The sequence below is a fragment of the Camelus bactrianus genome, chromosome 3, assembly GCF_048773025.1.
Source record: "Camelus bactrianus isolate YW-2024 breed Bactrian camel chromosome 3, ASM4877302v1, whole genome shotgun sequence".
NCBI classification, from domain to species: domain Eukaryota; kingdom Metazoa; phylum Chordata; class Mammalia; order Artiodactyla; family Camelidae; genus Camelus; species Camelus bactrianus.
The window spans coordinates 38,776,046-38,792,197 of NC_133541.1; the positions used below are offsets into that span (position 1 = coordinate 38,776,046).

The 16,152-nt window shown below is 40.3% G+C and overlaps 1 protein-coding gene across 2 annotated transcripts in view; it reads right to left on the minus strand.

Moving 5' to 3' along the window:
- The window catches only part of MIER3 (MIER family member 3), a 30,255-nt gene extending 19,176 nt beyond the window's left edge, over positions 1 to 11,079 (minus strand). Inside the window, exons 1-3 of one of the 2 annotated variants that reach the window (XM_074358531.1) lie at positions 10,953 to 11,079; positions 9,483 to 9,507; positions 6,269 to 6,414 (exon numbers count right to left, since the gene is read on the minus strand). In XM_074358531.1, the coding sequence (XP_074214632.1) occupies positions 6,269 to 6,414; positions 9,483 to 9,507; positions 10,953 to 10,961 (180 nt within the window). In that variant the 5' untranslated portion in view covers positions 10,962 to 11,079. Of the gene's footprint in view, positions 1 to 6,268; positions 6,415 to 9,482; positions 9,508 to 10,285; positions 10,753 to 10,952 lie in introns of those variants that run through there. The other variant, XM_045525071.2, reaches the window with a different exon arrangement.
- Between the last annotated feature and the right edge of the window lie 5,073 nt (positions 11,080 to 16,152).

A 16,152-nucleotide genomic window follows, 5' to 3' on the forward strand; every position in this document is an offset into this window, starting at 1 on the left:
TTATAATACACTGTGATAGCTGCAATAATCAATTCTGGAATTGGTGCTATGAATAGGTGGGTAGAAAAGGGAAGACCTACACCCCAGGAATAACAGTAGGTGGAGGGAAGTATCACAAAGAGGGCAAAGATTGAGCTAAGTCCTGAAAGATGAAGAGGCTTCTAACAGATGAGGGTTGTAGACTAGGGACATGTGGTTCGTCATCAGAAACACTGAGCAGTGACTGTGCCAAGAGGCCACTGTGCCTGGTGCTGGTACGAAACACAGGTCTTGCCTTTCTACAACTTACAGACGAGGGGAGAAAACGGACAATTCACGAACACATAACTGCCAATTATGAAGAGTGCAAAAGAAATAAAGAGAGTCCTGAGACACAACAATATGGAGGGCCTACTTTCATAGTGTCAGAGGGGAAGACAATGAGTGACTCTCAGCTGAGGCCGGAAGTCTGCGAAGTGACGAATCAATCCTGTGAAGAGCATTCCAGGTAAAGGAAGCAACTCACTTGAGGCCCGAGGGTGGTTTTCCACTAAGCCAATGGCCAGAGCACAGAGAGCAGAATTAAAAAAACAAACAAACAAGCAAACAAACAAACAAAAAAAGAGGAGAAGAGAAAGACAAGCAGAGGAAGATCACAAAAGGCCTCATGGGAAACAAACTTGGGCTTTATTCCCAGGGCAACGGGAAGCCACTGGAGAACTACAAAGATGGAGTGACAGGACTCTTTCTTCTTAAATGCTGGGCAACTGCATGAAGAAAAGTCTGAGAAGGTGGAGAGATAAGAGAAAAGCAGGGAGACCACTTAGGAGCCTCATGCTGGTTTAGAGTAGCAATACAGACATGAAGAGACGTGAATAAATTAGACATATTCTGAGATGGAATCAAATGGGCTATTGGATGTGTACGTAAAAGAGAGAGAGGAGGACAACTCCCCAGATTTCTATTTGATCAACTGCCTAGGTGGTGGTAACTTTCACTGAGATAGAAAAAAACTAAAGGAAGGAAAGGTTCATGAAGGGAAAAATTAAAGAGTTCTGCAGAGGACACAAGTTAAGTTTGAGAGGACTATGAAACATCCAAGTGGGAAAGTCATGTTGGCCAAGAGCCTGGAGCTCAGAGGATCAGGCTGGGCTGAAGATACAAATCTGGCATTCATTAGCATCTAGATGGTATTCAAAGCCACAGGAGTCGATGAGCTCACTAAGGGTGAGAGTAAAGAGAAGGGGATCCATGCTTTATTAGAAGAACTTACAGATATCTGTAAGTTATCTGACAGAGGGATTACCCTATAGGCAACAGGATATGTCTGTAAGCTTTGAGGCATGATTTTGGAAGTAACGTTCTAGGGGTAGTAGAAGAATGAGAGCCTGAACTAAAGAAGGGATTTATCCAAGGGAAGTTAAGAAAAAATAGTATGTTTCTTGACTCACTTGATAGAGGGAATGCAAGTGACACAGGAATCTAAGTAAATTGCCTATTTCTGGCCTGAGAAGGTTAAATAGCTATAACATCATTATGAGACCGAAACATAAGATAAGCTTAAGGGTGGGGGGTGGGATGGTAGATGATGATTTAAGGTAAAGTTGAAGTAATGGGCTTCAATGAGTCATCCAGAAAAGGCATATAGAGTGAGAAGACAAAAACTAGAACCCTGGGGAATTACCATCAATTAAAATGGGGGTAAATAAAGAAAAGGCCATAAATCTGACAGAGGGATATACCAGAGAGTAGAAGTAGAATTAGGAGAAAACACCGGATTACACAAATTAAGGAAGAAGCAAGGGTGGAGAAACTACAATGATCACTGGTCAGATATCAAAGAGAGATCAAGCAAGATAAAGACAAACATGAAGTCTTTGTATCTGTCAATCAGGAATTATTGGTGACCTTACAACCTGTTGGGAGAAAAGCTAAGGACTCAACAAAAGAGCAGAAAGTACAAACATTATAAAAGGAGAATGACTAAGGGCAAAACAGGGTCAAAGAGAATTTCCAAATGTGGGAAATGTATGAGTAAGATTCTATACTGAAATAAAAAGATACATGGAAGACTAAGCTGAGGGCTGAAGGAATGGAATCTAGAGATTAGCCTGGGACGTGGCAGATACTTTTGGGATGGGAGAAAAGGAAGAAAGAATGAGTATAAAAGTTATGTTTACATGTGTGGTGCAAACAGGAGGTTCTGGGTAGTCATTCATGAAAATCCTATTTTTTCTATAAAGATACAAGTATGATCATCTGTTGAGGGAAAAGGTGACCATCTTAGTGGAAATCTCATTAACATATTCAAGGCATGACACTGTAGGGTCCACTAGAAGAGGCTGGTGCTAAACACAGAAATTATCTGTACTAAAACTTTAAAGCAAAACTGGAAAAGGTTAATCTAGTCTTTGAAGCACTTTACAGTAAGCTTTCTATTGGAGCCTATTAATAAAGCACTTAGCTCTGTGAAGCACAGAAGAAATATTTTCAAAACTGAACCAGCAGATCTCAAAGCCTCTGAGATCTGTGGTGCCTAGATCAGCTTAGAAGTTTACTCTAGCTCCTTGTCCCAGGGATGAGGATTTTTCTCTTCTGTCTGTTCCTCGGGTATTTTGTTGAACCTATCTAAATTTCAAGGAACACACTCAAGTCTAGTCACACTTATGAATGAACTATTTTATAAGTCAAAGGATTTATAACAAGAAGAGTACAAGATTTAGAGGCAGAGGACTCACTAACTGCTAACGTGGGCAAATCATCTAACCCTTCTCACCTCTATTTCCTCATCTGTAAATAGAAAAATATATTTCCTTAACCCTATGATGCATAGCCTCACATATCATAAATTAGGATGCATCCCATTACCAATGTACAGATTTCTTACAGCAGTGTTCCTCTCTGTTCCCATTTATGCTAATTCTAAATCTATGGTAAATCTTACAACCAACAGGGCCTCTGAGCCAAGGAAATAATGCTAATACTTTTCTGACACACCTGGTGGTGTTGCTGGATGGGTCAAATGACACTGTCTAAGTGAGGTACAGATCAATTTTAATATAACACCAGTGTGATATCTTAAAATACAGGCTGCAAAACAATCTGCACGTAACTTTTAATGCTTTAAAAAAAAAAAAGACCTATACCAAAGCCTAAGTGCTAAAAAAAGGTGATTTCTACTTTTCTCATTTCACAATGAATGTAAGAGGAGAAACTTATTTATTAATAAAGGCAAAGATGTAAATTATTTTTTTAAAACCTATAGGTTTAACTCTAGGACTATTAAATAAAACCCCTCAGGAAACAATAACATGAATAAATTAAATTACAGAATGATGTAACATAAACCTTATTTTAGTATGTTTAATAACTAAAATCTTGCCACAGTCTGTTGTCTGTATTTACCAAAGGGCTACTGTAAGAAAACTGATTTTGTACCTCTCTTATTTTCCATAATATATAGTGTACTAAAAATGTGTAAGCACCAAAATAAAGGCCAATATGTATAGACTACAAACTATCATGTTTATTTACTATGAGTATAAAAACTAAAAAATTTTAAAAACAAACATTAACATCAACCTCCTAAGACTATTACCATGTAACAACTAAATCACTGTTCCAATAATACAAGATTAACAGAATACATTATTTTAAATTGTATAGAAACAATTTTAAATTTCTTTAAAAATTAAATGATCCTTACTTTTTATTTGTGTCTCTATCTACTGTTTCTTTTATTCATTTTTATGTTTCATTAAACATCAATAAAGAACAGAGACCAAATCTACACAGTTATGCTTTACTACGGACAAGAATCACGGTTCAGAGGAAGTAAGCAGTCATTCACTCTTAGAAACAGCTCCTCTTACCCTCTGCTCAGTGAGAAAATGACTAGCCTTCCAAGCGGGCACACAGCTCTTAGGTCATTAGAATTTGTGTAAAAAAATTTTATTTTTCTGTCTCAATTTCCAAGAATGTGACAAAATGCCAAGAAGCAAAACTGCCCAAGTACAAAGAAGATGAAATATTTAAAGGGCTATAATTTTTCTGAGTCTACAAATTCAGTAATCAGTATCATTACAAAGCAAAGACTTACTAAACAAAATGAAAATCACAGGAATAGAAATTAGGTATTTCTGTGAAAAGCTAAGTGAGTAACTCTTTGCTGTTGTATATTTCTCTTTATCTTTCCTAATTTTCTTCAAAAATTCACTAACCACAGATCAAAGCAGCTATTACTATAATCTCTGCAAGAATAAAACCCACAAATCTGAAAAATAAAATTTTACCAGGCCATAACAATCCCTACCAGATTACCCAAGTAGTAACAAAATGTGTTAACACATTAAATGAAATTTTTAATTCTTACTAGTTTACTGACAGCACATCTATTTGCATAGCTAAAGTGCAGTGTAGCCCATTTATATTATTTTCTTATGGCATGCTATAACTAGACTGCTGTTTCCCTATCTTTAACAGGAAACACATAATCAAGGAAGGTGCATTATGAGACCAACTGGGACTTCTGCCCATGCCCACAGCCGTGTCTTGACTGAAACAATTACAGGAGAGAAGTATCTAAGACGCCTTCCATGAACTTCCACGTGAGGCTAAACATCTTCTACTATACATAAACCCTTTTTCTCCCATAGCTCTCACTGCTTATAGCTTTCATAGCTCTTAGCAGAGCACATCAAAAAATCACTGTTCCCATTTGTCACCCTACCCCACACTAGACTGTAAGCTCGTAGAGTCCAGGGACATTGTCAAATTGTTCATTTCTGCAATCCCAGGACCTACCACAGTCTTTGGTTTAGTGATAATGTGAGCTGGATTCTAATTCTTAGTTATTCTAGGCTACTCACTCATAGGAGGTAGAAAAGAACAGCCTGAATAAAGTTAAGGCAGAGCTTGAGACTCTTGAGCATCTTTTGTCAACAACAGGCAACATCTTATCATCACCCCTGAAAGAAGTGATAGGCAAGGCTTTTCTTCTTGAGAATTTCCTAATCATTTTATCTCTATATTCCCAAATCTGTTAGGCTTTTATAGGAGATAAGTGTATTTTTTTAATGATTGAATATAACTGCAACTGTGTTGGATTAATTTGCCAAAGGAATGAATGTCTTTAGAAAATTTCAGGTCTACAAAGCCTGGGGTCTAGGCCCTGAAGACTCTCCTTCTGTTTCCCTGTGTATTAATATGAATAAAGAAATGCAATAATAACCCAGTCCTGCCTCACAAAGATAGCAGAAGAGATTACAAAAGAATATGCTTTGTCTTCTTCAAGGAAAAGAGGTATGAAACTTCAGTGTTATTCCTGAAAACTTTTATTACTCTGAGCTGATTAGAAATCTGCAAATAAGCTTAATTTAGAGATAAGTATAATCTTTTCAAGGGACCCCTATGGAGCTCTCTCTCTGTAGTCCAGGTATAAACATGTGTTTAAAATCCAGTTCATTTGAATTTATACTGATTTGGGGTTTAGAAAGCTATAAACTACATTTACTCTGCCAACTTTTTAAAAGATGGCTGGTGGGTAGGAAATAGGTTATTACTAATTCACGTTTAAAAACAGAGTAAAACTTTTTCAATTTTCTTACAGTAGCCTACCAGATTACAAGTCTCTCGAAGGAGAAGATTTCTCATTATATCTACTCAGTGCTTAGTTAAACTCAAGTTTGCCCTTCAGTAGAACAGTGTGGTATAATACAAAGAAGCAGGGCTAGGATTCTGAATTAAGTTTAGGGCTAGGATTCTAGAACTAAGTTCTCTATATCTCAGTATTCCCATCTGTAAATGCACCTATTTCAAAGTGCTGGTATAAACTTAAAAATTAGGTTAACAGATGTAAGTTAATTTCTTAAAAGTAAATGAAAATGTACTCATTAGGCTATCCTTCAAAATAATGAAAAAATCAGCAACATTCTGTATAAGTTAGGTCAAAAACAAATATACTGATACTATTCTTTTTTAATTGAAGTACAGTTGATTTACAATATTGGTTAGTTTCAAGTGTACACAAAGTGATTCAGTTTTTATGTGTATGTGTGTGTGTGTGTGTGTGTGTGTGTGTGTGTATATTCTTTTTCAGATTCTTTTCCATTATAGGTTATTACAAGATATTTAATATAGTTCCCTGTACTATACAGTAGGTTCCTCTGATACTATTTTCATTTCAGGTAGGTTGTAAAATAATTTACAAAAGAATTTTAAAATTTTATATACTGTAAGTTTGTATTCAATCTTTAAGTTTGTATTAAAATACTAAAGTAAAATTCTTTACCTTTTCTAAGTCTTCAATTTCAGAACTGAAGTTTTTACCCTCATCCATCATTTCTTCTTCTTCAAGAGTTCGTTCATCATCATAATCATGGACCAACATCTCAGCAGTGGGGTCAAAATCATGATCCTCAGATGACAAAGACCCAACTGGAAGGAAACAATCAATCACTTAATAGGTTCATAAGGCTATTTACAAAAGAAAATAATTTGTGTTCTACTGCCATTTCCTTTTAATATTTATATCTAAGCTTTATTAAATGTATAACCTGTAAGGTATACTTTCTACGTAGTTTATAAAGTTAAGACCACAGATTCCTGAAAAGATATCTAAATCAGCAAAAGAACAAGGCTGCTTTATAACCACTTTTATAAGGTGTCCAGTCCATGAGAACATGACTTATAATAGCAGCAAAGTGGAGTGGTCCCTAAAAAAATGTTCTCCTAGAAAAGTCAAAAGTCGAATCAGTTAGTTTAATACATTTGTCTAAAAGCAGTAGAAAAATGTCAGAAGGATTATGAATAGAATATTTCACAAGAATCTGTTATACATTAAGGCAAAACACTTCCGGAAAAGGGAATATAAATTTTACTCAAATCTAACCCTCAAATAAAGGTTCGAAACAAAACAGAGATCTGGTTTCTAGAACAAATGCAAGTTTTGTGAAGCAGCTACACAGCCATTAGTCTTCAAAAGCACTACCTCACTTACCATTTCTGTAACAGTATTTCAAGCATCTCAGCCTTAAACCATAAGAGCATGTTTTCTTTGGACTACTAATAAAATTCTTAAAATTACATGAAGGGAATACAGAAACTCATATCTGAAATTTTGGGAGATATATCCCACTGCAAGTTGTTCTGGTCAATTCAAACTTGTTTATAAAGTGGTAATGCTTTTTAATGGCAAATCTGAAGTCAACAGGATACCCTGAAATCCAAATGGAAAGATGAATGCTATCCATAATCCCAAGAGAATGAAATTAAATTTATGAAAAACAGTATTTTCTCCATTTGTTTTACTCTAGTATGTAATTCAATTAGACCAGTGACTCTCAGAGCAGGGAAGGAAAGAAGTATCAGAATTGTGGAGTGGAGGAAGGGAGAAGTGGAAGCAAGCATACTGGACACAAAAAGTTTGATCTGTTTTTAGTCAAGCAATTTATTATTTTAAAATTTCAAACATTTAAGGACAGTGTGAGATCATTACCAAAACACTGAACTAGACCAAAGATTTTTCACTATGGAAAAAACCAGACACAATTCAGTGTTTTTGATTCTGAGTCTGGAGAACTCTAATCATTAGTCCTAAAGTTAATAAAATTCCTATGAGACTTTATTCTTTAGAAGGTTTACATTATGCTATTTTTTTAAATGTTCGAATATTAACCTGCTCATTTTAAAATCTGTTGTGGTATAGGTGGTTTAAGTTAATTTCAGAGAAAGATGAATATTTTTTAAATAGCTCAAAAGCAGAGCATCCACCAGTGCAAATTTTCATTTTCTGAGAAATTCCTGGAAACCCTTGAGGTATGCCAAAGCATAAGGTATGAAATACACAGTAACTCTTCCACTTTTTTGAGGACAGAGCTCTAGCCTTTTTGTAAGAACATATCACTTGGTACACTTTAAGGCTTCCCTTAAAGTGGAAGGTATTCATTCAGTAAGGGCCAGAAATGGAAGGGCCTGAGGGTCTACTCTTGGCTTTGTCCCTGGCTTTCTGGGACCTGAGACAACTCATTCAAACTTTGTGGGCCTGGGTCCAGTTTTGGATTTGTACATACAGTGCTGGCTTGGATGACCTCTAGTCTCTTCCAGCTCTAAAATCCTCTTTAAAAATGGCTAATTGATTAAAAACAAGTTACAAGTTTGTTTAAATGCCAAAACTACACTGTCTTTTTGCTTTTTATTCAGATTGCAACTTCTGAAAAGCAGACAGTGATGCAAAATGGAAAAATTCCACTATCATCCAGATGTCTGGCATCATGTACATAAATTTTCTTTCCCTAAATTCAGTTATAACAAAGAAATGTTTGTCTCAAAGTTAGAGAAACTTTTAAAAATAATTTTTAAATGTAAAGACATAGCTATTTTTAAAATAACCACAAATTTCTTCTACTTGGTATTATTTTATAATATCTTAAATGATAATCAAGAGAGACCTTAAAGGTTGACTAATACATAAAGTAATATGCAAGGAAATGGACTGTTCACTCTAAGGCAACATGTGGTAGCAGACTTGGGAGCCCATCCAGGCTCTGCTATTAACTAGGTGACTCTCAGTAGAGTTATTTAAATGTCTCCTCAAGTGTAAAAAATAAAGGAGTTGAACTAGTTCAGAGACACTTTTCCTGAAGACTATGAGAGGGAAAAGGGGCAGCCAAGAGGGGGCTGGAAAGGGGATGATAAAGTGAAACAAAGCTGTCCTTCCATTTTAGCACACGAGGAAAGGTCTTTGCCATAGACAGGTTTCAGAGGCTCCAAAAACCCCAAATTATATGAATTATGCATTATATGCAGAGTTCTGGAGACAGAGTCCTTTGCTTTCATCAGATCCTGATAGTTGGTTCTGACACCAAAACAGTTAAGAAACACACTCCTAGATGATCTAGTGTTGTCTCACCTCAAAAATTCTATATTACCACTTTTCTGTGCCAAACTCAGAAAATCTGTGCTTCTTTTGATTAGGGCAGCTTTACCTAACTCTCAATTTTGAAGTTAACACAATCTACAGACATTTCTCATATATGAAGAAAAAACAAAGAGAGACAACATAAGTGGAAATGAGGAATCATGATTAATAATCAACATAAGCAACCCCAAAATTCTGACAAATCAAAGAGTCAATTTCTCAAAGAAATTAAAATCTAAACTAAATTGCTAAAGTTAGTGGAAAGTTTGGGAAAGATCTGGGATTAACTGTTTCAGGCTTAGAGAAAAAAATGAGATATGGGAGAATTAAAGATATACTACTTAAAAAGAACATTTGTCAGCAGCTTTGTAACAAAGTATTTTTTTCAACATGCAAGAAAAAAGAGAGAACAGTATAACCCGTTCCTTCCTCAAACAACTTAATTACCAAAATGTACACTGAAACTCTTAAAAACAAATGATGAAAAACTCCCAAGACAAATTTTTGTGGGAAAAATTTATCAACAGGTCTTTTAGCCCCCATTACCCTCTGGGACCCACTGAAGAGGTAAGAAAATAGTACAAACCTGGGCTCGAACTTCCAAAAGAAGCCTAGGAGAGAGAAGAAAACGTGCGGTTAGATCGCGCAGCTAGGGGAAGAGGCAGCACCGGCAACAGGGCGCAGAGGAGGCGGAGCCCAGCGCTCCTCCGCAGCTGCCAAAAGTACAAGACGTAGCTTCGCTCCAATCGCTCCCGGCCCCTTTCGGGCCCCTCTTGGCTGCCTCGCCTTCCTCTTCGAGTCCCTAGTGTACAAACTCGCAGACCCGGGACGGAGCCCGGAGTCTAACAGGCAACTCTAAGCTGCCCCTTGGAGCTCAGCAAGTTACAAAGCCGAGAAGCGGAACCCAGAGTAGTCGGCTCGCAGCATCGGTCCCCAATACCCCGGCATCTCAGGAATCCCCCAAATCCCACCTGGCTCTCCACGGCCCCGAACAACACCTCGCAATGCAACACCCTTTCCTGAAAAGGACTCGCCCTCTGGGCACCTAGTCCACCCACCTGGGGCAGGGAGCCCCAACTCCAGGGCTGTCCTCTGCCCCCGAGCATAGGCCAGCTCGCAACCGGACACTCGCCCCCAAACCAAAGCGCAATCCCCCCGTGCTCTTCCCCGCGTCCGGAGACGCGGACCCGCATTCCTGTAGATGCTAGTTCCTTCCAGGATGTTTAGTCCTCGGGCCCGCCAGCGAGCCCCCCTCTCCCCAGCAGACTCCTGCCCAGGGGCTTCTGCTGCGCCACCCCCTCCCCCCAGCTCACTAGTCCCCGGGGACACGGCCAGGGCAGCTTCGCTCGCCATGCCTCCCTCATTCAGCCCAGAGAAAAGTGGGGCTACCCAGAGCCTCTGGAGAAAGCGTCTAGAGTCTTGGTCCTATCTCTTTACTCCGAAAGGACTCCGGCACCTCCCGGGCTGCGGGGCGGGGAGTCCCGCTCGCCTCTCCCGAAGCCCAGCGGCCGCGCATCCCGCTCGCCTCGGCGCCTGGAGCAAAGTGGAGCTTGTGGCGCCTTCGCGCCGCAGTCCAGACACGGTGGGCCGGGGGCACACAACACTCCTGCAGGGCAGTGGCGCAGCCCGCTCCCCGCTCTGCAATCCGGGCGCGGAGTAGGGGGGAGGCTCGGCCGGTTTCCACCCACCCCGGCCCCGGGAGGCGGCGCAGAGGCTCCGGCGGCCCGCGTCAGCTGCCGGGGGGCAAGCCACGGCGCCGTCCCCGGGTCGGGACTCGCTGCCGCCGGCCGCCGCCTCCCGTCCGGCCCCGTCGTCCGGCCAGCTCGGGGCCGGAGCCGCCGCGGCCTAGTCCCGGAGGGAGACCGCTCCCGCGCCCGCTCCCGCCCCCCGACCAGCCCCCCTGCCGCCCGTCGCCGCCCCGCGGCCCCGAGCCGCCGCGCCGCCCCCCGTGAGACCGCGGAAAGGGCCCCGGACCCCACAGGCCGGCTTGGGGAGCGCGGGAGGCCGCCAGCCGCTCGCTCCAGCCCGGCCGCTCCTGCCCGGTTTCCCTGCTCACCTCCGCCATATTGGTACCTTTAGGGCGAACGAGCAGCGCCGAGCCCAGTCCCCGGATGGGGCGCCTGAGCCAATCGCAGCCGCCGCCGCCGCCGCCGCCGCGGTCCGCCCGGCACCCGCCCGGCGGCGGAGGCGGCTCGGCCCCTTATAGGGCAGGGCGGCCCGCGACACCCCCGGGCTGCTCGCAAGCCCACCCCGCCCGGCGCCCCTCGCCGCGCCCCGCGCCCGCTGCGGGTGGCTCGACCAGCACTCGCACTCACTCGCCCTTACCCTCTCGGCTGGAGTAAAGTTCCTGCCGAATTGGAAGCAAACGGGGACGGATGGAAACATCGGCTCGGGACAGACACACGTCCAGCCAGTCGAGGCCCAAGAGCTGGCCGGGGCGGCTCGGACCGACAGACACTCCGGTCCGGGAGGGCGTGGGGGAGATGGGCAAGAGACTTGGAGGGACAATTCGACAGACTTCCCTAAGTAAGAAGAGAGGAGGTGGTCGATGGAGTAGACTGACGGACCAGAGGAAGCTCGGAGAAAAGAGAAGTGGCTGATCGATGGCAGAGTCAGTCCAGAATGAGAGGACAGCGACCAGGCATTTTGAGGTACCCGCTAAGAGACCTGCAGGAATGAGGGATGCTCATCAGCTTACACTGGCTTATGGAGTGAACAATGGAAGTGGTCATTTGCCAAACAGGCTCTTGAAGATACAGTGCAGAAGAACAGGCAAAAGATCAACAGGGCAAAATGATGGTGAATAGACTTGCACAATTCAAAGATGATGCTTATAAAATATAAACTGTGCACGTGCGAAAAAAAATTAGAACGGTTAATCAGCAAATAGTCCAAGGGATGACCCAGAGGTACATACTTGATAGCCTGTGGAAAGACAGGAGCAGTATTATCAGAGGCCCTGAACTGAATCTCAAAAACTCGACCACCCACCTCTGTCCCAAAAGGTCAAACTTCTGCTTAGGGTCAAATGGAAACTAGACCTGTGGCAAGTGGATGCGTTGAAGAGGGAGGACAAGGCTTAAAAGGTGTACCTGTTCCTAGGAATGCCTTGCAGTCATTTGGTCTTCATTGGCAGATGTAAGTCTAACTCCTGGTAGGTCCATTTTCACACTAAATAACTTTTGAGCAAAGTACACAAAAATATTCACCAACAACTCGTTGGTAGCCCACAGAGGTAAATCCTGCAAGAAGTTCAAGTCTGCAGGCCGAGTTGCTTTGGCACAAGGTTGTCTTAGGCAAGAGGCCAGGAATAATAATATGAATGGAAAAGAAAATTTTATAGATACGGAAAAGAGAAGTCTGCTGTAAGGTCTTGGATAAGTGAGATGCAAACACAATCAGAAAAGTATAGCAGGGCTCTATAGAGACTTGGAGAAGAGAGTGATTTCGGGCACCAGAGGTCTTCTCCCAACTATTGCTGAAACAAGTAATATTAAATAATAGAGTTGAGACTTTTTTCTGTAATCTCACAAACTGAGAGACTTTTGAGAAGCTAAAAGTTTCCATACTTTTGGTCCAAACATGAAAGGTTTGAATTTTAATCTGAGGTTGCCTTCAATTCTCCCCTCCAAGGGCACATACAGAGGATGAGGCTGGAGATTGGATAATGGACAGGAGGGGAGAGGGTTACTTTCAACTTTTTTTAAGTAAAGCATCTCAAAATTAAAGCTGCTCCACTGGTAAAAGTTATTTATTGGTGGAAATTTTAGGGGAAAAAGTCACTTCAACCACTTCAAAACATCATAAAGACATGGAAAATTACACTTTCCCTGCTGTGAAAGATATCTTTCGACCTTTTGTCCAGTCAAATAACTCAAAAACAGCTGAACTTTGAAACCAGAGGCTTGGCACACACTGTATGTACTGTCCTCAATGAGGCGTTTAGAGTTTTCAAAGTAAAAAATGGCTTGAAATTAAATGCAAGTGATTAACTTTAGAAATGTGGCAGTGAGCACGCCCGGTGGACAGAACCATTACACAATGCCCTGAGCTTGACCACAGGCTGAGCCACCACAGACCAGGGCTGAGTCCGAGTCATGAAAAAAGTTTCTCTAGCAGCCTACCTTGTCATACTTAACACTAAGGAGAAATGTTTTCTTCATAGCAAAATGTGGCTAATCCAAACTATAAATTGTGGCCTTAGGTTCCACTTTGCCATGTCTGAGAAATATGCACACCCATGCACTTGCATAAACCTTGCTTTTTATTAAACTGTAAAGATTTTGTATAGGCACTTGTAATTTTGACTGCTTTTATTCTCTCCGTCCTACTACGTAGTTTATGTAGTCTGTATCCACGGTATTAAATAAGGATTCATAGAAAGAGAAGGGAAGCTAAACTAATTAGCAGTTTAAGGAAACAGAGCTACTTTCCCACTCCTAATCCCTAGAGAAAAAGTTTACCACCCAGTCTACCATAACACACTCCTTTATGATCAAGTGTATAAAGTCTACCATCTGTATATGGATCTTTCATTATTTTTGATGGCAAGACTTCCAGAAGTTCATACAAATAAAAAAAAAACCCTTGTTCTAGGGAGTTTATATAAAAAATTACTTTTTACTGTTGTTATTATTCTACTGTCACTACACAACAGGTGGCATTATGTAGAAAATAAGTCCTGCGCTGGACGCTGGGCACTATGGGATCACCATAAAAGTCCTTGTCCAAAGCTTACAATGTAACTGAGTAATTTTTATATGTGGTGGATGGGAACCAGAGCAAGGAAAACCCAAAACTGAAACCATGGTAACCCTTAAGTAGAACCAAAATGTTGTAGATCCTCTAGCCATCTTCAGAAATGAAATAAATCAAGAAAATGTTATAAATCTCTGGTATGAGATGTCTGACAATAAATATATACAAGAAAATATGAATATGAAAAATAAGGACCAGTGAAGCTAATTAGCCTAGGAGATTAACACCAGAAAGTTAGAACAAAAATATGCAGGTAATGAGGTGTAACACACAAGAGTTAAACCATAAATTTGGCCTAGAGCTTTCTGGTGCCAAAGCAAAAAATAAAAAATAAACACAATTAGTTACTTGATTCTCTTTGTCCTTGAAGAGAAATGTATGAACTCTTCCATGAAAACAAAGCTTTTCAGGACTCTTTAAAGAAATGTCTTGCCTGAGCTACGTAGTAACGTAGTAATGTAGAGGGAAATAGTCTCTAATAGATCCTCAGAGGGCACTAGCAGGGTTTACAACACTGTTTCTTTTAGAGACCATCCACGAAAGTTGAGAGGACCCTACAAACGTATGACCCACTGAAAGCAGTTTTAATAGGGCCACGGTAATGCAATGCATATATTTAGCTTTCTACAGATTCCATCTAAACCAAGAGAAAATAATAGACTATCCAAAGTTATGTCTCCAAGTTAAATGCTCGTGGTGGTCAGGCAGGTGCAATGAACGAATGAAACAGACCAGTGTGAAGGCTAAAGTGGGAGGAAAAGCAAATCAGTAGACAGTAACCCTGCCTGAATGGAGCTGCCACTAACTCAGTCTCAGCAAACTGGCTCTTGCCTTATGAGAATGTGGGCCCAGTGCTTCTAGACGTTCTCAATTTCTAAAAACAGCTGGAAAGATGGATTTTTATGTGAAATCTCCAGGTTTCTTAATTTCTCAACCCTACTTCAAAATGACACCTGCACCCCAATGTTCATAGCAGCACTATTTACAATAGCCAAGACATGGAGACAGCCTAAATGTCCATCAACAGATGACTGGATAAAGAAGATGTGGTATATTTATACAATGGAATACTATTCAGCCACAAAAACTGACAACATAACGCCATTTGCAGCAACATGGATGTTCCTAGAGAATGTCATTTTAAGTGAAGTAAGCCAGAAAGAGAAAGAAAAATACCATATGAGATCGCTCATATGTGGAATCTAAAAAAACAAAACAAAACATAAATACAAATCAGAAAGAGACTCATAGACACAGAATACAAACTTGTGGTTGCCAGTGGGGCAGGGTGTGGGAAGGGACAGATTGGGATTTCAAAATGTAGAATAGATAAACAAGATTATAATGTATAGCACAGGGAAATATATACAAGATCTTATGGTAGCTCACAGAGAAAAAAATGTGTGACAATGAATATATATATGTTCATGTATAACTGAAAAATTGTGCTCTTCACTGGAATTTGACACAACATTGTAAAATGATTATAACTCAATAAAAAATGTTTAAAAAAAAAGTTCAATGCTGAATACACCAAATAAATCACATTAAATAAATCATGTTAACTGTGAGCTTCCAATCTGCAGACTTTGAAAGGACCATCCTCTTAACATTACCTCTCACTATGAATTTGGGTAAGATTGTCATACCAACAATTCAGCTCTCCATTGCATTTTTCTAAATACATCCACTTCTCTTGTGTGAAACTCAAATATTTTTTGATAGAATGAATGGATGACTGCTCTCTGAAAAGGTTAATTCATTGTGGTAAGCTTTGCCTAAACAAAACCAAGATTGTTAACAGAAGGGAGATGGCCTATGCAGTAACTAAAAGAAGAAAGAGAAGAAGAAAAGAAAATAGTTTTCACAGAGATAAAAAGAAAGAGTGAACCCTCAGTTCATTACAAAGGAAAAATGAACCTGGACCACAGACATAAGAATCTACCAGACCTATGAGTTAAGGCTGTCCTTATAAGACAAACGTATCAGGCTAACATACCTTTGTAAGGCACCCCAACTGTAAGATCTTACAACTTAGTAATGCCCCTTAAATTTCAGGGATGTTCTCAAAAGAATTTTGAGTAACTGTATCCCTTTCCACATACCCAAGCTGCCATCTGATTTTTTCATTATAAATTTAAATAGTTGCAAAGGATATACTTTCCAACACATTGTAATGGTGGTCATTTAATAATAAATCTATTATATAACACTATAAAATGTATGCAATGGAATCTAAATACCATAGCAATTTGGTATGTCCATCATTCTATTAAAAAGGTTTCTTCTTTAATAGGAAATTTTACATGATTTCTTTTTCTCCTTGAACTCATATTCCCATTCTATTTCCTTCAAAGAATTTTATCCCTGTGTAATATGCTTTATGCCTATAAGTCTTTTGTTGATACCCTACTATCTTTCTCTGCCACAAAAATATCTCTATAAATTGACTCTCAAAATTTAATAATTTTCCTCTAGATTATCAATATAATTATTAT